Below are 21,906 nucleotides of genomic sequence, written 5' to 3'. Positions count from 1 at the left end.
AATCACAAAAATCTTGTTTTCTTAAGAGGACAGATTTTAAACATCTTATTCAAAGTCCATCAGACACTTACACTTAAAATTTTGCCTTTGAACATCAACATTTCAGCAGTCAATAATAAAATAATATCAATAACTAATAAAATTCTATCAATAAAAATAAAAAATAATACACTAATTTAATATAGAGGCTAGAAAACAAGAGTGTAAGAGAGGAAATATAAAACAGGTGCTTTGGACATGGGAAGGAAACAGTGAAGAACAGCAGAGATTGGAGAGGAACAGAGGTGGAGTCCCAGCCAGAATGACAACATCATTCCAAGCACAACTGCTGAGGCTAAATTCCTGGGAACCCCAGAGACCCATGCTAGTGCATGGATATCAGAAGCAATTCTCACAAAAATGGGAATGGAAAACAAGCTTCCCAGCTGCTCTTGGAAGAAGGTATGCATTCAGAGCACTCCAGCCCCCAAAATCTGGGCACAACAAAGGGAACCAAGGCACAGACAAAGACATTCAACTCTCACATAGTTCTCACCCTTTGAAAAGGGCACTCTACAGCAGCAGCAGTATTTTCAAAAGTCACCATTTCATATACCCCTTCAAATAAATGATCCTAATCTTATCATGAAACATAATTAAATTGAAATATCAAGTCCCTTTCATACAGGTATTTACAAACAAAGCAAACTAACTCCAAGTTTCTGGAATGGTTTTAAACAATCATACTATTTTTATTATTTAGGTAAGTAATGTTCTCTTCCAGGGATCATCTTCACACCAATTTATTTTAGAATGCTTTTTAAAAAATACTATCATATTTCAAGTGGTGTAAACAGAGGACTGAAAAGGGGGAAAACAACAATTCAGAATCTCTTGTCTAGAAATGTATAGGAAAGTAGTACCCTGTTTAACTAAATCACCCGGTTACGAGACCTATCTCTCACCTTCTCTCAGTTTTCAATCCCTTAATTGTCTTGTCCCAAAGCCACCAGAGTTTCATAACCCAGAATCCCCAAAACTCCCATCTCAAGACTTTCCCCCTTTCAGCCCAGACCAAGAGTCTTTTGACTTCCCCATTCTCTGTAGCTGTTTACTAAATCCTCTATCACATGTTTCTGTCTTTTCTGCCTCCATCTTCCCCTTCCTGGTTCAGGCCAAATCCTGGTCTGCCCAAATCCATGATATCTATCATTCTGCAAATCACCTTCCAAAGTGCCAGCCTACTCTGCAATGCCTGCATTTCTATTTATTGAATCCCTCTGCTTCAAATCCACACCCATGCCTAGCAGCTCAAAACCAGGTGTCCTAGTTCCAGGTCCCTCAACAATAAGCCCAAGCCTTGCTTGGCTCCTCCAGTTTTTCCTGTAGAGGCACTTGCTGTTATACTATTATGCTTTTATTGTACGCCGATACCTCTTATTGCCCTTCAGTGTCATGGCAGCCCTGTCTTCTCACAAAACCCCTTGGTCCGTGTTGCAAAACAGGTTTTAAAAGCCAGGCTGGATGAAAAAAAATAATCAGAATGACTCTTTGATGACAGAAGAGTAGAATGCATCTAGGTTAAAAAAAAAAGCACAAGTAGTAACTTGTATGCGTTAGTTATGTCCATTGGGCTTTGCAGCTACATCTGAACTTTTTAAAACATTGCTTTTTCAAGTGTGACTAAAATAATGGCCTCAGCTTACAATTACTATGTGCCATAAATTCCGTACTGAAGAGGCAGATTGCCTTAAAAACTGTCCTCAACTAAATCTGAATTGTCATACTAAACAAGCTTCAGATTTCATTTCTCCGAAGGAATCATTTAAAAAACATGGCCAGGAGAACCCCAGTAGAGAGCAGAAGTCTAGAAATGAAAGGACGCAGGCTCAGGAAGGAAACTCATTGTCAGATATTACTCCAGCTCTAAACTATTCATTGACTCATGAATTCCTTTCTACATGGATCTTTTTCATGATGACAGAAGATGACAAATGCAACCCCAGCCATGTTTCTATATTTCACTCTTGAACCAAGGCCTGTAAAAACACTGCATAGCCAAACACAAAATATATCAGTCAGAAAACCTACAATGTCTAGTAGGAGCTGAGGTGTCTATTGTTTGTTTGTTATAAAGAAGGGAATCAGCACCTCCATTCTCCTACTACACAATTCCCACCTCTTCTGCGGTTAATATCTTGGAAGAACCTAGAAGCAAAAAGCAATGCAGACACATTTACTATGACCAACATATTTCCAGAGCTATCCCTGTACTTCACAGCCTGTTTCAGACTTGAGTACACCTACACTGATTGACTGACTGATGGCTAAACAGGTTTCAGTTGCCACTGGAATATGCTCCTTTGTCACCCAAAACAGCTGTGCCCAGGAAGCTACACTGCCCTTCCCATGCAGAGCTTTGTGAATTCCTCTCTGAATTCCCCTTTCTATTCTTTCTAATTTAACTAGCAGTAATTAGCCATAGTAGGAATAGAGAAGTCTCAAAATCATTTAATAGCTACACAAATGGCTGCAAGAAGACACCTCGGTCTCTCCAGATAGACCTAAGAAACCAAAGCAGTAAGAGCAGAATGGGTAATGAATGGTTTTAGGGAAAAAGTCCATTAATTTATTTTTAAAAGTTCTTTTCTGAAAAGACTGAAATGAAACAGACGAATTTCAAATTTTTTCTGAAATATTTGTTTAGATACTAACTTTTATCCAAGGAGGCAGTTTCCATCATATATTTAGCTTTCAACAAATCAGCATTTCCTGAATGAAAATGTTTCACTACTAAGTTTCTTTGAATAGTTTTATCAACAAAGTTTAAGTTAAAACCAGCTGAGAACCAGACTGACAGCTCTGAGTATTATTGGACAAGCGAACAAGAACAATTTGCCTAAATAGGATCTGGCCTGGTACAAGATCAATCCTCAGCATCACTTGTATATTCAGTGCTCACATTCTCTGCTAAGTCCATCAACATGAAGGGGCTGTGCTTTTGTGACTTATCTGTTAAAAGGTGAAGACCTATCTGCAAAGAAAAATCATTCAGCTTCCTAGAGTTATAAATGCATCCCATATTTTCAAATAAACATACTGCCAATCATGTAACCAGATGTTAAAAATTCAAACATATATCAATAAAATTGAAAGAAGCAAAAAGAAGCAAATAGCAGCAGCTGTTGCAACTATTAAACATGCCTCAGAAAACTTAGCAAAACATAAATTTAAAACAATACTTCCAAAACCAAAGAATTAGAACAAAGACATTTAAATTGTTTGTCTCTAGCAGATAAAGAGAAAAAAAATTATTTTCTAAGGCAAAATGCCTATTCTGGAGAATCTCCAGTTGGCAGCTTAATTAACTAAGAAATGTCCAACTTGAACACCTATGATGATCACAACTACAGCATATTATGAAGAAAAAAAAAGTTTATGTATGTAGCCATTTAGGACATAACTCAAAAAGAAATACGAAACTAAGTGGAATTCTACCAGAACTCAACATAAGTTTGATATATATCACCACGTTTAACAAAAGGATTATCAATTCCCATGTTAGTAAGTACTTCATTATGTCTTGATAATGTTATTGGAATATAGAATTTACATCAGAACCCATTCTGTAGACTTTCATTCCCAGCACTGTGATGACAATCCGGAGCAGTGAGGAAGCAAATTGCATGGAAGCTCAAATCTGAAAAGACTTGGTTTTATTGTTTAACAAGACAAAGCACGGATCTCATTTTTATAACATATTTTCTAATTCTCTGCTCAGTCTCACTTTCTCCTATAAAAGGAGTTCAGCAACATTCTGGTAATCTCACAGAAAATTAAAATTTTGGTTACTGTAAACACTTCAAAACAAGAAGATGACAGAAATCAATTTTCATGAGATTTACTCCTTACAGCATGTCTCATCCCAGCCCAGTGCCGACACAGAAGCCTGCAACGAACTTCTCTCTAGCACAAGGACTCCAGCTTTAGTGCTTACATACCTGCTGTGTAAGGAGACTGACGTGACTTGGTGGGGAATACTGACAGGCTGCTTGCTTTTCTGTCAGCTGCTGCAGTTCTGCTGCTGCCATACCGGGGCCATGACATTTGCCCTGGGAAGAAGTATATTCGGCTTCTTTTTGCATCGTGGCTGAGCCCACACGCTGCCCACTTGAACTGCGATGGCACAAACCTATCAAACAAACATTCTGATATGCTTACCCAGCAGTATGTCAGATTCAGCCTGCTGATCACAGAGACACAAAAGCAGATATGCCACTAGGAAGAATACAGAATACCTCTATTCTTCATGGGTATTGCCTCTATGAGCAATTATCAACTTCAGACCTGTATTCTCTTTATTATAATGTAAGTAGTGGCACCCAATTCCAGAGAACATTGGCTGGTGTTACCCAAGTTAAATCTATAATGTTTTTCCTAAAGGTAAATGGATCTCTTCAAGTAAGCTGTTCTGCTGGGAAGTAAGATTTATTTTACTGCCAGAAAGCTCACAGTCTTCAACTTCCTCCTGAGGGGAAGAGGAGGGGCAGGCACTGATCTCTTCTCTGTGGTGACCAGTGACAGGACCCAAGGGAATGGCCTGAAGTTCTGTCAGGGGAGGTTTAGGTTGGATATTAGAAAAAGGTTCTTCACCCAGAAGGTCATTGAGTGCTGGAACAGGCTCCCCAGGGAAGTGGTCACAGCACCAAGCCTGACAGAGTTCAAGAAGTGTTTGGATGATACTCTCAGGCACATGGTGTGACTCTTGGGGATGGCCCTGTGCAGGGCCAGGAGTTGGACTCGATGATCCTTGTGGGTCCCTCCCAACTCTACATATTCTGTGATTCTGTTGTCAATATATATAGCGCAACCCTAGTGAACATGTGCTGACCCTGACACACAACCTAAAACAAATACATACCATCATTCAAAATACAAAAAATTAAGTATTATCAGGACCAAGCTCTTAGCCTATATGTGGTTCCCAAAACTTTCCTAATAGATTATAGTCTGCACCCAAATTCCTACAGTTTCTTCTACCCTTCAGATTCCTTACACTCTAAATTTGCATTGCTCAACTGTGCTCTACTCCAGCATGATAGATGAGAAGTCTCTAAATCGTGGTTTTAGGATACTCTTGGATATGGCAGTGCTGAAACATCCTAGAGAATGAGTTTCAGTAATGAGTCATTCAGATCTTTCTTTTTTGGAGGTCTTGACACGCCTTTAAGTATTCAACACCTACAAGGTTTCATTACAAGATTTCTATGCTTGATAGACAGCCAAAGAACTAAGAACAGCACATAGAGAGGACAGGACTTCTGCTAATAAAAACAATATTAAAATCACTAAAATAATTTAAAATCACTAAAGTGAAATTATTTCAGTAATATAATAAAGAAAATATACAATATTTAATTTCTCAGCTCTTTTTGAACAAGTTCAAAGGCTGAGTTCAAAGCACAAGACTGAGGGGAGACCTTATCACTCTCTACAACTACTTGAAAGGAGGTTGTAGTGAGGTGGGGGTTGGCCTCTTCTCCCAAATGACAAGTGACACGACAAGAGGAAATGGCCTCAAGTTGCACTGGGCAAGGTTTAGATTGGATATTAGGAAAAATTTCTTCACCAAAAGGGTTGTCAAGTACTGGAACAACCTGCACAGGGAAGTGGCTGAGTCACCATCCAGGGAGGTACTTAAGACACACAGATGGGGCTTTTAGGGATATGGTATAGTGGGGGACTTGGTAGGACTTGATGAAGGAATTGTTGGACTTAATGATCTTAAAGGTCTCTTCCAACCTATGATTGTCTGTTCATCTGGTCAATAAAAGGGCATCTCTGGGAAAACAAGGGCTGCATCCTGCACTCCTACTTCCTGTGAGAAATTTAGCACCATTCAACAAAATTCAATTCTGGAAACATAAAATTTTTACCTACTCCAGAACATCTCTGTATTCAACTAGCAGGTTATTATGCATCCCAGAACACTCACCGACTTTTGCAGAGGATGGTCGGGACAATCTTTGGCTGTAGATCTGAGCAGCTCTCTGAAAAGATGAGAATGGGCCAATGGTGTAACTACCAGGACGACAACGATGTAACCCTGCAAGGCTACAAGTCTCACTGGACACTGGGTTTGTGAAGACAGAAGAGCTGTCAGGAGCTGTGTTCTGCAAGGAGGGTAGTGGGGGTGGGGACTGAATCAGCCTGGGAGCAACTGGAGGAGCCGGCAATGAATGGTGACCATCCACCTGCGAATTTTCAGAGGCTGCAGGCTGAGACGGTACCCAGGAACTGGTACTTCTCTGGAATGTGGCACCAGAAACAGAGGAAGAAGCACTAGAACGGCTGCATCGAGGTAATTTCACTTCAGCATTTAAAGAGAAGGTGGGTCCTTCTGGAACTACAGAAAGATAATGAATGCACTATATAAGAAAAAGCTGCTTTTTAAGTCCTTCAATAATATCAACACATATGCCTCTATTCAGACACACTGAAGCCAAAATAACCTTATCTACCAGCAGACAAGAAAAGGCTCTACATGATAAATATCCTCTTTCAAGGCCTGCCATATCTAGATCTTCCCCCAACAGAGGGGCAGCTAACTCTTTCCTAGTGCCCACTTTACAATATCTTCTACTGTATTTAAAAGTAAAACCTGAAGAATCTTCCCCAAAATTGGGGATTTGAATCTCTCAGTTTGAACCCAAGGGTTCCAACCTTTGTCTAAAACTGTATTAAAAACACTATATGTTTTTGATTTTTTTCTGGATGATGATTTAAGCCAGTTCACTTACAGGTTGATTTAACTTCTTTGGGTTTATAGCCTTTTAGTGCTCCTTCTGCAAGCAGATCTGCAACTGAACTTTTGGGATGATCACCTTTTATTTTTTCCACCACCTCAGGATGCTCTATAACAAAATCAAGGAGTTAGGATGTAGAACGTTGCAAACTGTGGTATCATCAGAACAAGACTACAGAATTAACCTTGTCATAATAGACTTTCTGGCTAATATTTCCTGTAGACCACGCAGCTTTATTGATGACAATTGAGCTGTCAAGTACAGTAGTGTGGACTACTGGATATATGTCTGGCACTGTTCCTGCTTCCATGAAATGCCTAATCAGGCTCAAATATACAGTTTCAGCCCCCCAGTCAGTATGCTCACTGTAGGCAGCACAATTCAGGCCTTGATTTCTTTCATCCCTTACTTTGATTTCAGGATTCTCTGTTCATTTTAATTCTTATTGGCTTCAGTTTGCACATTCTCATTTCAGTCATGAGCCACCATATCTAGTTCCTTATAATTGCCAGTCCAGATTCATTCCATTTCACTTCAGGTAACAAAGTTAGGAGTGCAGTTACTCTAGTCTTCACATAACAATGAGTTAAAAAGAAAAAGATATGCAACCTCAAAACTGAATAACATTACGGAGGAGTTGTTTTTTTTTCACAGACTGAAGTTAAACTGGATTTTTCTTGGTAACATCATCTCAGAAATGCCTGCGAAACTTACCACCTCGGGGCTGCTTCTCTGCCTGGCGACTGCTGTTCCTGTGTTTTGTGCTTGTGGATTTTGCTCCTAGGAAGATACTTGCTGATTTGTTTTTGTGTGTGTAAAATGTCAGTACTTCCTCCAGGTCACTTTCACTACAATAAAGAGAGAAGAATGGATGTAGAGTGAGGATGCTAAGCTTTTTTGCATTCATGTAAAAGACAAGAAGTGATAACGAGACTCAAGAGGTGAGTGGAAAAGAAAGGTGAGACCAGACAAGCTAATGCCTTGCTCAGTTCTGCAGGGTAAGAGCAGAAGGAAAGCAACATGCCTTGGTTAAACCTGAGAATCCCACTGAAATGCCATCTTCTTATGCAGTAGAAAATTCAAGCCTTCCCAGGATAAATAAAGACAAGTGAACACTCCAAACACATTTGGGGAGATCAGGTCAACATGAGAGATTCTGAATATGGCTAAATTTGTGAATCTTCCCCAGGTGCTCTTTAGAACAAGCAGCTATCTTTTCACGAGAGAACTCAGCCTCTGTTTTACAGTCATCATTAGTAGTTTCTACTCAGCAGTGGGGAGAGAAGAGGAAAGAGAAGGAAAAAGCTTGTTAATAAGCCAAAACTGCAGGACAAACAGAGCAGGCGATATTTTTGTGAAACTTAGAAATCTTGCATATGTTTCTCATTTTCTTTACAAGAAGAAAGCACAACTGCCCCAGTATCCTAAACATCTATTGGTCCCAAACCAGTATCATTTACTTGGCCATTCTTATTAGAGCTTATGCAAGTCGTAATTCTAATTGTTTTGATTTGCTTTCCCTTTGCTTTATAGTGTTGCCTCAACACTAGTGAATAGTTATATGGCAGAGCAAACACCAAAAGCACGAAGTATAGTGTCAGTAACACTACAAGAAAACATAAAACAGGAATATAAATTAGAATAGCAGCAGTTAGAATCCTTCAAAATATCCTCTGCATATCACACGTATAACTAGTCTTAGCTAGCCTGAGCTTTGGTAAAAGCAATGTCTAAAGCTGATACATTCAACTTTGGATCTTTAGGGCATGCTGCAAAAGTTCACCTTTTCTCCCAAACCAATGAGAATAGAGGTGAAAAGAAAATGTAAGAATGAGAAGTTGTTGGTGAAAAGGTGCTGTAAGCTTTTAAGTGAAGTTAGCAGTATAAGTATATGCTTTTACAATGCACTAAGGACATTTAGAATCAATGGTTGTAGCATATGTGTAACTAAACACAATGCCATCCATGTGGTATCAAAGTTAGAGAGTCAATGAGACAATCTCAATTAAGAAGCAACATTTTTCACCCATTTTCTCCACTGTACTGTAGAACAAACACTCCAAGTGGAAATCTATCCCCCCTGCTTCGCTCCAAATGACTAGCTCACTGATTTAAGCTTCAAGCACAGTGCCAAGTAGTGTCAGATATCAGAGTTTTCAAACATATCTGATATTTAATAAGAAACAGAAAGATCATCACCAGAAATTGTCTGATCATTGGCAAACCATTCTTTATCACTCAGGCAAATGATCCAGCAAAAATCTCCAGCCCCAGCCTAGATTGTGCCTCAGGCCACAATGGCATGACAGCCAATAACATGGAAACAGAAGAGTATGCAGTTCTGTCCCATACAGCCACCTCTTAGCTTTTCTGACAAAAAGGAAAATGACCTGCACTAGGACACAACAGACATTTTAGTGGCCAGAAAGGTCAGAGAACCAAGAGCATGTCATAGGCCTATGTAATATGCATTTCTAGCTAGAGGAGTAGATCCTGTGGTGTACAGAAGTCACAGACATCTTTATCTGAAAAGCAACAAGATTTTTCTGGGAGCCTATAAATCTGTTGCAGTAATGACTCCATCAATTATATTAGCAAAAGGTAAAATTACTTGTTTTCATGAGAATGTATCATCAAGAGAGACTGTGAAACCTCCTGAACTTAGTTAAGACATCTCAGATATCACCCACTTGAAATCATTCACCAAGAGCGCTATCTGAACATAGAAAAAGAAATAATGGTTTCATAACTGATCATGAAAAAGCAGCACTGACCATCAATCTTCCAAGAGAAAACAGATGGGCATAAAAAGGCAGGTAAACTCTACCTGTCCAGATATTGACAGGGGTCATTGCCCATATAAGCAAGTAATTTATGGGTTAAATAATGGAGTCAAGAGGAATTACTTTTTGTGCTCAAGAATCAGAGACTTAGAAAAAGTAATTCCAGTTCACTGAACAATTTCAGACCTCTCCATAGTCAGATAGCTGTAATAACCGTTCGTTTTCATGCAATGCTCCAGGCTTTAAGGAATACTTCACAGAATCACAGATTATGCTGTTTTAAGAGGGACCCAAAAGGATCATTGACTCCAACTCTTGGCCCTGCACAGGACCATCCCCAAGAGTCACACCACGTGCCTGAGAGTATCGTCCAAATGCATCTTGACCTCTGTCAGACTTGGTGCTGTGACCACTTCCCTGGGGAGCCTGTTCCAGCATTCAATGACCCTCTGGGTGAAGAACCCCTTTCTAATACCCAACCTCCCCTAACCCAACTTTAGGCCATTCCCTCGGATTCTGTTACTGGTCACTACAGAGAAGAGATCAGTGCCTGCCCCTCCTCTTCCCATCATGAGAAAGTTGTACACTGCAAAAAAGTGTCCCCTCAGTCTCTTCTCCAATACTTAACTATTTTCAAAATGTGCTTCCTACCAGACTCTTTTAAGGCAGACAAAGTTCAGAGACAGAAAATGCTGCTTTTTCATTGTGAAAGTAACTGTTTGCACTGAACTGCCTTAGCAGGCCAAATAAGAGGCCTAACTCCCATCCTTGCTCATCTCGAAGTCCAGACCTGGAGACTTCCTGAAGAGAGGAAGCAAGCATGAGAGAAGAAACTTAAGCATCAGAGCCATAACTACTGTTTGGCCTCAGTAGCTCAAGATCATCTGAGCAGCAATTCCAGTTTCATTCTCCTTCCAAAGTATTGCCGTATTTACTCCAGCGTCACAGAAAAGGAAACCATTAGTTCACCAGCATCCGTCTGAAATCTACACAGGCCAGGGCAACCACTGCTGTCCTTTTGGAAGCTACTTAATGGTCAAAACATCTTTTGTATGTCCTTCTCTATGCACCAGATGCTGATGTTACATGGGTTAGGTTGCTGGAAGGAAGACAAGAGAAAAGACAAGTTCTCTACTCCTCAGCAGGAAGAGGTCCTACAGTCAGTAAAGGTATCTAAAGGCCTTTAGATTCATTGAATCATCTTTAGAATAACCCCATCATCTTCAGGGCTTGGAGATCCTTTATTAAAGCAAATAAAATCTATTCCTACCTTGCTTTGGTAATAAAGTTCTGAAAACTTTCAGGATTCACTCCCTCCTCCTCCTCTTCCTGTTTCTTTTTTGATCTTTTCTGAACCATCTGCTCCGTTTCCTGTTAAAAGCAGTATCAGTAAGTGTCTCTATGTTCCATGGCATATCTACAGCTCCAAGAATACAAAAAACAGTTCCATGGGATCTAAGAAAAAAAACCCATCAACTCCAAAGAGCCAAATTATAAGTATTTCACTATGCGCAAGAGCATGAATAAATAGAGCCCCAGCGACAGCATCTTAAGCATACACTAAACTCTTAATTCTTCCACCTGACATAATTTACTTGCTAAGAAAAGATCACGCCTTCATAAATACATGCCGTTCCTTCAAATACACTCTTTGCTGAGACATAAGGAAGCATGGAGGAGAAAAAAATTAAAAACATTATTTACAGATATTAGGTCCCCTCTCTACTTTTGTTGTTTATGTCACAAATAGAGTTCCTCAAAACAGCTTTTATTTGAGCATTTGTCCCAAAAGTAGACAGATATTCAGGAAGGTGGGAAAAAATATAAAATTATATTAAAGAAACTGAATCAAGGATGTCTATTGATGACATCCACATTTTCCACTGTAAACTAGTATTTCTCTTGAGTTAATCTCTTTTGTCATGCAGCCAATTGCTGAGGGCTTATATACATACCAAAACCACACTGCTTTAGCAAAAACTAAGAAAGTAAAACAGTCCAGCCTGTGGCAAACATGCACTTATACACTAAAATATACTGGAGTAAGTGATAAGCCTTTGCACGTGAAAATGGAAGCAACCTCTCAGATACAAATGATCTATTTTACACGAGTAGAACTGGCTGACACTAGTGGTTGTATTGATACAAATATTTTTATTCATTAAAAAAAGCTTCAGGCCTGTCTAAATTACCAATACCAGTTTAAAAGCTATCTCTGACCAGACCTCCACTTCATTTCTGCCTGCTGGTACCCTGAGCATTCCCAGAACAAAACAGTCAGATACATCTTTCGAAAGATAACTCAAGACAGAGAAGAAAAAACCAATATGGAATATGTCTCTACCCTTCACTACTTAAGTAAGTCTCTGGACAACATGTGATACTTTTTAGTTAGTTTGCTGGAGGTAGCATTTTTTTTCTTCTGTGTCATTACACAGGATACATAGTGGCTAGTAGGAGTCCCTACTAAATCTGAAATTACAAGTCAATGAAAGAAGTCTGTATGTTGGAATCAGACATCAAAAAACCTCACAGCCTAACAGTCTCTCAGTGGCTTAAACATGTATGCCCCAAAACATCAAGTGATATGTTCTCACTTGTTCTGAGAAAATATGTTTATGCACTGATTTATTACCAGTTGCACAGCTTTATTTTGTGAATTTACTCAAGAGTTAGCAGAAAATCCTAATGTTTGAATACAATTTGAGTGGAAATTATATTCAAAGCAGCTGCATTCTTCACTCACCACAGAGCCACCCAAGTGTTTTGTGGTTACTCCTAACACAGTAATTCAGCAAGCATTAGGCATACAAGGCACTCCCTGGAACAGATTTGGTTCCATACCAACCTTGCTTAGACAGATCAAGTTACCAGATGTCAATTCTGACTAGCTAATGTAAGTGAACATCCTCTCTCCTAATGAGTAGAAGCTTGGAGGCCTCAGAGCAAAATTTCAATTATGCTTGTTCTAACACTAAAGAAATGCTAGAGGGTAAAGGAAAGGGGAAGCTGCCCTTGCAAAGCAAGGAGTAACATGAGACCACTGTGCTAAGAACAGCATATTCTACGCCTAAATATGTGCAAATTATTTAAATTATGACCTACATGCCCTTAACACTGAGCACACAGAGTCCCTTACTACAGATAAGTAGCAGTCCCTCCATATACCAAACAAATAGCAAAATACATATTTCATAATGTTCTGTACAAAAAAATTATCTCTAAAGAAGCACCATACAAATAAGAAGTGGGAAGAGCCATTACAAAGCACTAGAATCGAAGACAAGGCAAAGAAAGAGCAAACTGCCAATTAAATTCGTCTTCATTTCTGCACTTCTTTTTATGCATATGATTACTGGACTGCATATATATAATGTACTAATACTGTTGTCTATCTGACAATTTGAACAGCAAAGTACCATTACGGGATGCACAGCTGCAAGGAGGCCATGTAAATGACAGAACAGTGCCTTTGATACAGCCTTCAGGAGACACTTTAGAAGAACAGAAACCAAAAGAGCTACCAAAAGAAAAATTAAGAAAAAAATTAGTCACCTTTTTATAACAGATTATGAACTCGCCCAGCTGGCGAGCTAGGATCCGACGACGATCATTTAGTCCTAAACGACGGCTGGGGAGCAGCAACCTCAAAGACTGACGGAGATTGCTGGCAGCTCGCTTCAGAAAGCGGATCACCAGCTCCTGTAAGCAAGAGAGATGTAGTTAACAATGGACCATCTGCAAGATGTGGGGAGAAGAGAATAGAGGTACTACAGCAGCTAATGAGTGGCAAGAACAAAAGATATCGTCCTGAGAAAACAAGATGAAACTGGCAGACAAAAGCATTCTGCAATACACGTTTTTAGTATAGCTCTACAAAACCAAGTTGGGAGAGGAAAACGGTGTGCCTTGCCTGAGGTGGGTCAGAATTTCGAACACTTGAGAAGTGCTCGTGTAAAAGCATGATAAAGGAAAAAAAAACAAGCAGCAAAAAGCAGCAACAACAACACAGAACAACCTGTAAATATCTTAGGAGACCATTTCCATAGAAGAACTTGCACTGTGTTAAAGGGGGCCTGAGATAAAGTATACTGACATAAAACCCTCTCAGCACTACCATAGGGAAGGAGATCTTTGCCAGAAATCCCCACGTATCTCCACAGGTATCACTCCACTGGGGTAGCCTCATTTCATCACTTTTTATATATATACTATCGCCACATCCTCTCCACAGTAACATATGACTGCATTTACAGCTGTGTAATTCCAATCCCTCACCATGTCTATTTGACCTCTGGTGGGGGAAACACATGGCAAGGCAGATCCTAAGTCAAGATGCATCTTGTGGGTGTTTTGAACCCTTTCTGTCTCCCCTCTGTATTTGCTTTTGCTTAGGAGCTCTATTAATGCATAAATGAGCAGCCTCACAGCCAAACTATTGGATTTCACAGCTTGCCTCTCACTGCCATTACTCCAGGCTGGTTTGATCTGTTATTTTAAACATTATTTTTCACAGTACAGCAGACAAAGTGACTCTCAAAATCCAGTTTTAATTTCCACTTGGAAAGAGCAGAGGTAACATTTTCCACTGAGTTGACTGATCATTCTTGACACGCAATTTTATCTCTGAACTGCATTGGCTGTTTCCCTGCAACATGCACTCAGTGAAAATACATTTGAATATGCAGAAAGCTCAAGAGCCTATTGTACAAAGCTCTTTTAGGAAGGTTTGTGAGGGTATCTGGGCTTGCTGCACTCTTTAAAATGCATACACATGAAATATAGGGCCTTAAAACATTGCCTAAAAAAATTCATCACTTTTATTTTCTCTTCTCAGTGGCTTTTACTTTAATTTCCTTTACCTAGAATGCAAGGAAGATTCCTAAGTGCAGATGTCTGGATACAGTAAAACATTGCACAGGAGAAAAAGCTTAACTGGGTACCTGTTCTATTTGAGTAGATGTATATTTTGTTTATCGCAGTAGAAACTGGATCCTGACAAGTCATCTTAAAGAATCTTTAAAAGAAGAATTCAAGAGCAGGTAAGCTCAGAAATCAATGAAGGAGAACCAGCAAAAGATCTGAGCAGTGTGAACGCCAATCACACTCCAGTCATTAAGAGCTGTGTCCTCTATCATTGCTCTGAGATCAGTCAGCAGTCCTTCCTTATCTGTATATTAAAAATACAGCACTGGCAGCTGGACAAAGATAGACAACCACCACCTCAGTTGGACTTCTATTCTTGCAACGATGGGAACAGACTTCAAAATTCTCAAGGCAGATTTCAGCTTGGTTTTTCAGTCTGGCCAACACAAAGCTTCTTACCATTTGCTCATCCTCTTTGGCAGCCCAGGCAGGATTCTGGATCTGGTCACCAGCCTCCTTCATCAGTCGGAACTGAACATGCTGTAGATAGGCAGAGAAAGCCGTACGGGCTTGCACTTTGCTGTGGGCCAAAAGGATCAATCAGCTATGTTCAGAGTAGGAATGGGAAGAATTACAGCAGTCAGGTACAGCTTATGGTCCAAAGTGCAGTCAGCAAGGACCTCCTAGGTGCATTAATGCTGATGCTCAAATAAAGGGGGACCCCTTCACCCCCACCAGCATTTTCAAGCAGACCTTCAGTTCACTAAGATGGGATAGGTATTCCAGGAGATATAAAAGACAGCAGACACTCTTAAGTTCTAAGATCATTTCTAAAAATGGAATGCTTTTCCTGCCTTTTACAGCCTTAGTTACTCTCCTCCAAAAGGCAGTAACATGAACATCAGCAAAACTGTGTATTTTTAAACCAAATTCAAGGCTCTGCTGGGCCTCTGTCTTCACAAACATTTTGAACACCACAACAACAGACCATAAAATAAACAAAAGGCTTGGTACTGGTGCCAGAGTTATAACAAAGGCCCCATAATTCCCATTAGTCATGAAAGAATTAAATCTGTGAAAGTGAGCTCCTCCCCTGCTGGCCTAGGGACACAAGCCAAATTTCATTGAGCAAGGCACCACTGAAGAATGAAAGAACATCAGCAAAATGTGCTGTGCAGCTGGTTGAACATGTTGGGAAGCTGTGAGCATGAACTGAGGAAAGAACTGGGAGTGACACATCACTTCTCATTCCCTCACAATGGCAGTCATTTTAGCATATGCATTTGTTGTGAGAGAAATTGCTGAAAGCTTTACCTAATTCTGTTCATTGTCATCATTGTCTAAACCCTATCCTCAAGCATTCTGCTCTCGCAGTCTCTGCTCTTCCTCATAGTTTTCCCCATAGTTGCTAGAAGCTTTTCATAAGGATGAGCAGCTTTAGTGCCAGTGACAGATTCATTCCTCTTTCTATCACTGGCAATGTCCTAATATTTTCTAATAAATTACCAAGTTTCATCTCAAAATAAACTAGACTTTCGAATCCATTACTTTCCTGGAATATTACTCCAGAACTTACTGTTTTTGTAATTAGGAACCTTCTTTTACTACCCAGCCCAGCTTCATTCATGAGTAGTTTACATTTGCATTTTCTTTCTCCACCTTGAATGTATTTATGAACAGCAATTACATCCCTTCATAGTTTTCATTTTATTAGAGTGAACTATCCACATCTTTCAGTGTCTTCTAACAAAGCCCCCACACTGGTGGCACGATGAGATTAACAGCTCAACCCCGCCTGCTCCAGTCACAATTTACCTTCCAGGAATATGGGTGATAGTGTCTGTATACAATACTCCACAGGAAGTTTCAGAAGTATGTCAAGTGATAAACCCTAAACCACATTTGGTGCTTTTATGCGTGAGCTAGAGCTCTGCAAACCTCCTGTGATCAACCAGCATTCGAGATATTTTTCCTTATAACTAATTTCCAGTTGATGAACATCCAGCCGACAGAATTTCTGCTGCAAATTATTAGTTCTTAAAAGCATGCCCTTGCAACTTTGTGCTACTGAATTTCATCCTAGTTATATTATTCCTATCCTCAAGGCCATCCAGTTTTTCTCATACTTATTCCGTTACTTTTCTCTCATGGTAATAACTCCCAAATCTTTTCCATCAGCAAATTTCATTAGCACATTTCTACATTTTGTGTCATTCTTGTCTTGATTATTAAAATCAGCCTCAGACTGATTCCTGAGGAACCTCATCATATTTTCTCTACTTGTTCTCTGCTTCTTAGGAATATTCACAGATACTTATATGATCCTCATAACTCCATGTACCCGAGTCTCTCAAATATCACTAAAAACTCTGTGCAGCAATTTAGCCTTTCTGGTTTACAGTGTTCCACAGAAATCATACAACATAGTAGCACTTAGAGCAATCAATGCATCAATTTTGGTAAGAATTGAAGTTAAAATAAAATACATTGGAAGTATCCACACATCTGCTTAATCACCAACTTTTGATGCTTCCGGAAGACCATACCAGCCAAAGAGAGGCTAAGCAAATGATAAGTTCACAAGAGTCTGAAACTAACATCCTCTGTGGATAGCTGTACCTGTACCAGCAACTAAAACCTGATGAAAATACTTGGTTATAATTCCTGTCTTCCAGGAACTTCAGTGAACTCCAGAATGCACAGTAGGCCTAGTAACACCTCTGAACTCCGTATGCTGCTAGTCACCACACGTACCTTCTTTTTCCCCATGTGTGGAACACGAGGAGAACACTCTGAATCCTAGCTAAGAACCAACACTGTCTACATCAGGCCACACTATATCAGAAAAGGTTCTTCCTCTCAGAGGTCTATAGGGCTGCCAGGTTTGTTTTAGGTGCAACTCAAACATCTCATGATCAGGAGTTCAATTAGAAATTAAGGAGCCTCTGTTATCAGCATCGGCACAATGATACAGTTCTTTGCCTGCACCTGATACTTCTATGACTAAAAACTGAAGAAGGTCCTTGTATAACAGTGCATCTCCTATCGTGTGGGGGATATTGAAACCTGAGGTCTTAAATGCAGGAATATATAAATCCCTTTTCATTTTATTTCCTTGGAAATGGCACAGTTGGGGGAACAAGTTTCATTTGACTGTCACCTCTTTATCAGTAACACCCCATGTGTGGAAGATGGAGAAATTTCCTCATCAGGCTGACTAAAGGAGAAGGAAGTCCTACCGCTTACAAAAACTGCCCAGAACAGGCCTGGTTTCTCTTGAATGAAGATTTCATTACTTCAGCTCCTCTGCCTGTTGAACCCACAAGCAGAGCTTTCATCAATGACAGATCAGATGGGGACAAGCCCAGCACAGTCTTGGAACATGAGGTCAACCACAAGCCTTACACACCTCTGTGGGGAATCCCAACAGTGCTGGGTGCTGACCAAGATTCTGCCAGGAACATCAGACAGAACTTACATTCTTGGCAGGAATCAGTTCTATATATATGTAGATATAGACACAGCATTGCTATGTTCATCCTCAAAACAGGTTTCAGAGTTTTCCCTGTCAGAAGAACAAATGCCCTTGCCACAATAAGACATCAGAATAATCCCCAAACCCACTGGATAATCCATAATTTCTCTCAGAAACTAAACTGAGAAAGCAACAACAAGATGCATTTATTTTCTCTACTTTTGGACATTTTTCACAGAAAACATAATACTGCTTCTTATCTTACATCCTCTTACACAGATATACATGATCAGGCTTTCTTGTTAGCCTTTCTGTCCATCTGCAATTAGACAGTTCTTCCATCCACATTCAAGTGGAGGATCATACTTCAGAACATCTAGCAGGACCCTGGTTGGTGTTACTCCACAAAATCTCCTCCAGTACCTCACTTTTTTTCCAAGCAACAGAGCCAGGCATGAGAATATACTCTGTTCCACAACGTCATATTCAACAACATGCAATGAGATGTTTCAGTCATTAGTCACCCTCAAATGACCTCCTAATCTTGCTCTCAAGCAAGCAATGACCTTGAGCAGAAATTATTATCAGAGGTAAAAATTCTATCAAAAACAAAAATGAGAAAACTAATTTTATGGAGAGAAAGCATTGAGATCAGCAATGACATATTCTCACCCAAGTGTTCTTGGAAAATTTAACATATATCTATATCCACTTCATGGCAAATGCAAAGAATGAGAAGACAAATTTTAGAATTCAGTAGCAGGCATCCTGCATTAAGACAGACACATTTTAGAAGTCTGAATTGACAAAAAAACCCAGGTTACATCACCAGATTAAAGAATAGCAATGGAAACTATGAGTTATGCTTTCTACTGATCCAGCAGGTCAGGCATTCAGGTAAACTGTCAGACTTGGCAACAATCTCCCTTCTGTGCCAACGAGTTGTTAAGGCAGCCCACAGTAAGACAAAAATCCAGGCCCCTTTTCTAACGTCTTATCTCTTCACAGTTAAAACGTGGCAGTAAATGTACATACTCTGTATTTTAAACAGTTTTAGCTGCAAGTCAAAGCTAAAGGCAAAATGCAGCTCTCTCTCACCTCAGGTTTCCATGCTTTTGAAGAATCTGAAGCAAGTTAAACTGAGATTCTGAGTCTAGTTTTTGCAGAAACAGCTCTTCTCCATCTCCAGTTTTCTTGTCAAGTTTTTTTGGCAACCTCTCCTTACAAGTAGTTTTCACTGAGTCAGAGAGCTTTGGCTTATTTTTCACATGAGTGTTCGAAACAGAGCAAACAGTTCTATCTAGCTCTTCATCTTCATCTGCATCCATCTCCTCTTCCTCCTCACCTTCTGTGTCTGACTTGAGGGACAGCTTTGTTGATTCTGATGTGCCTGTAGTAGAGGAGAAATCACCTATGCTAGTTAAAAAAAAAAACAGTGGAAAGGACTTTCCTTTGGTTTACCCCTAAACTCTTCTGCTAGAAGGACAGAACACCACCATTATAGAACATAATCTTAAGTATCACTGCCCTATATTATCCTTTCTGTCTTTCTGCTTGTGCATTGAACAGTTGAGAAGCCCGTTTTCCCAATATCAGAGAAGACAGACCAAGATTCTTGTTTTAACTTTACAAATGAAAAAAAACAAAACCACAAAATCAAAGAGACAAAGGCATTTTCCTATATTTTATCCTGGTTCTTACATGTTTACTGACATGTACTGACCCATACTTAACATATACATACACTCATTTTTTGTATTTTCTGTATCAAATAAACCAAAGCTACAAATCTAAACTTCCACATGTGTCAGTAAAGATCATATACCTTAACATAGCAGCAAAAATAATTTTCTAACGTACAATCTCTCCCACTGTAGTCAGTATCACACAGCTACTAGAAAGAGTTTAGATACTGGTTTCAGGAACAGTCACCTGTGAGGATCATTCACCTCTGTACCCTTTAAAGTTTTTTTAACATCTGCTTGGATAAGAAGGATTTCTCTTTCCAACAGCTTAGCGTCACTGCTGTGTAGGAGAACCAATCTGCAAGGTCCCATCTTTCTCTGAAAAGCTGGAGAACTACAGAGGCACACATACGGTTGAATTTTTTACCCAAAATGTAACCACAAGCTCAGCTCCAAGCAAGTACTGATGCCCTTTAATCATATACACAGTGATGTGGAAAGGTGGGAATGAAATTTTAGGCACTATAAAACAAGAAGCTCAGAAGAGGAATGAAGTGAAAACTATTAACACTTGAAACCGGAACAACTCCATTCACACACACTTCAAATGAATAAGTCTTTTACTTGCTTTCCTTTGACTAGCTGCTCATCTAAAACTCTAGCCATGCATACCTGATGATCTCGTCTGTGCTGCTCTAGCCTTGCCATGACATCGCCGACGCTTCCGTAACTCCAATGAAACAAGCTTTCTCTCATAAAACAGAGCATGAGAGTCCACAGTTTCCATCCTCATATCCAGCCTTCCATTAAGACCTGCTCTGGGAAGCATAGTACAGAGACATCCCTCAATCTCTGTTTGTACTTCTCTTCCTGATGATACAAGAGACCTAGTAGATCAAATTTCTTCAAGAAACTTTCTTTCCTGATACAGGGAAGAAATATTTATCATCAGTCTAACTCTGCTCTTTTTAAGCCTACAAATGTCTGCAGAGTCTTGCAAGTACTTTACAGAACATCATCTCTCAAAGCCCCAGGATACACTTATCTAGTGTCATGCTTTCATGATTGAGTAGTATCTGTCCATCAGCAGCTGGAAATCAGCAGCAACTACAAGGCACAATTAATAGGGAAAACTGAATTGCAAGAGTACAAAACAATGGAGGGGAATGGAAAGAGAGCACATGGACCTCAGTCCAGTCATCTGAACCATTTATGTAGATAGCTTGTTCTTCACTGTTTGGTCAGAAATAAGAATTTTAATATAATCTAAGTGGAAAATGTCAAACTTTCTACAAGTTCTGCCTAAACCAAGGGACAAGGAGCTCTGCCAGATTTCTTAGGGAAAACATACAAGAGTAACAACTTTCTGCCAGCGCACAAAGTTCCAGAAAAATGCTCTCTATGATTTAAGTGTAAACATCGACAGAAAATTCTTGTTGCTTCATTTATCTTTTAGATCTAACAAAGTATGGGTATATGAATATATGGGTACATGAAGCCCAAAACCCTCACGCACTACAGGATCTTTTGAGAGAACTCAATGATGAGGCTTATAAATATGGCAGGAATTCCAAAGTGGGAAGTCTAAGAAGAGAAATTTTAAGGTCCAATCCAACATGAGCTCTCCACATATGGGTATATTCTTTTCTCACTGTACTTATGTTTCTAAAATTATTTTCATGGATTTCAGGTAGAAAAGGTGTTGACCCACAGGTTGAAGGATGAAGTTATGCAAATCTAAATTTAGAACAAGTCCTACAAAGTACAAGTTATTTAATTAAGAAACCATTTACCGGGATCTTCCAGTGATGAAGTCTCTTTTCATCTTGCCCCTATAAAGGGAAAAAGATCAAAAATTACCTTCCATTCTGTATGAGCCTGGATTAAAAAGCCTACATAGTCTTTCATATGTACAAAGAAAGGACCAAATTTACAGAATCACTTGTGAGTTCTCTGTTAAAGGAGGGAAAAAAAAAAAAGAGCTCCAAAAGAGGAAATCTCAGCAGCTGTACTAGAACTGATGCTTACATTTTTCAGGCTTAAGTTGGAGAAGGCGTCATTTGGAACTATTCTTTAGACACATCCCTGAATGTACACAGAGAAAAAAAAAATTGTACACTGCTCATGCAGAAAGAGCTTCTGCAGATATTGTGTCCTTTTTCAGCCTCCTTATCCTTACTTGGTAATTACTTTATATTGGATCTCAAATTTGGGTAAGAAGAACTATTGAGAAGGAAGGGTATTAAACAGAGTGAAAGATACTGCGTACGACTCAATGGAAGTTCAGCTAGTGGCATGAACTGTCTTTTCCA

General features: G+C 39.5%; 1 protein-coding gene across 11 annotated transcripts in view; it reads right to left on the bottom strand.

Moving 5' to 3' along the window:
* TTLL5 (tubulin tyrosine ligase like 5) overlaps positions 1 to 21,906 on the bottom strand; it is a 135,582-nt gene that overhangs the window by 67,192 nt on the left and 46,484 nt on the right. For 10 of the 11 annotated variants that reach the window (XR_003532346.1, XR_003532347.1, XM_027671953.1 and 7 more), the window contains 10 exons: positions 21,388 to 21,426; positions 20,267 to 20,412; positions 19,008 to 19,320; positions 14,894 to 15,014; positions 13,124 to 13,270; positions 10,839 to 10,939; positions 7,500 to 7,633; positions 6,780 to 6,893; positions 5,975 to 6,385; positions 3,981 to 4,171 (listed from right to left, as the gene is read on the bottom strand). Coding sequence is in view for 9 of the 11 variants with exons in the window: in XM_027671953.1 (XP_027527754.1) it covers positions 3,981 to 4,171; positions 5,975 to 6,385; positions 6,780 to 6,893; positions 7,500 to 7,633; positions 10,839 to 10,939; positions 13,124 to 13,270; positions 14,894 to 15,014; positions 19,008 to 19,320; positions 20,267 to 20,412; positions 21,388 to 21,426 (1,717 nt within the window). In the remaining 2 variants the exon portion in view is untranslated. The remainder of the gene's footprint in view (positions 1 to 3,980; positions 4,172 to 5,974; positions 6,386 to 6,779; positions 6,894 to 7,499; positions 7,634 to 10,838; positions 10,940 to 13,123; positions 13,271 to 14,893; positions 15,015 to 19,007; positions 19,321 to 20,266; positions 20,413 to 21,387; positions 21,427 to 21,906) is intronic. The other variant, XM_027671974.1, reaches the window with a different exon arrangement.

This window comes from Neopelma chrysocephalum, unplaced genomic scaffold (genome assembly GCF_003984885.1).
Source record: "Neopelma chrysocephalum unplaced genomic scaffold, ASM398488v2 Primary Assembly neopelma1_24, whole genome shotgun sequence".
NCBI lineage: Eukaryota > Metazoa > Chordata > Aves > Passeriformes > Pipridae > Neopelma > Neopelma chrysocephalum.
This window is presented reverse-complemented; position numbering and strand designations above follow the sequence as displayed.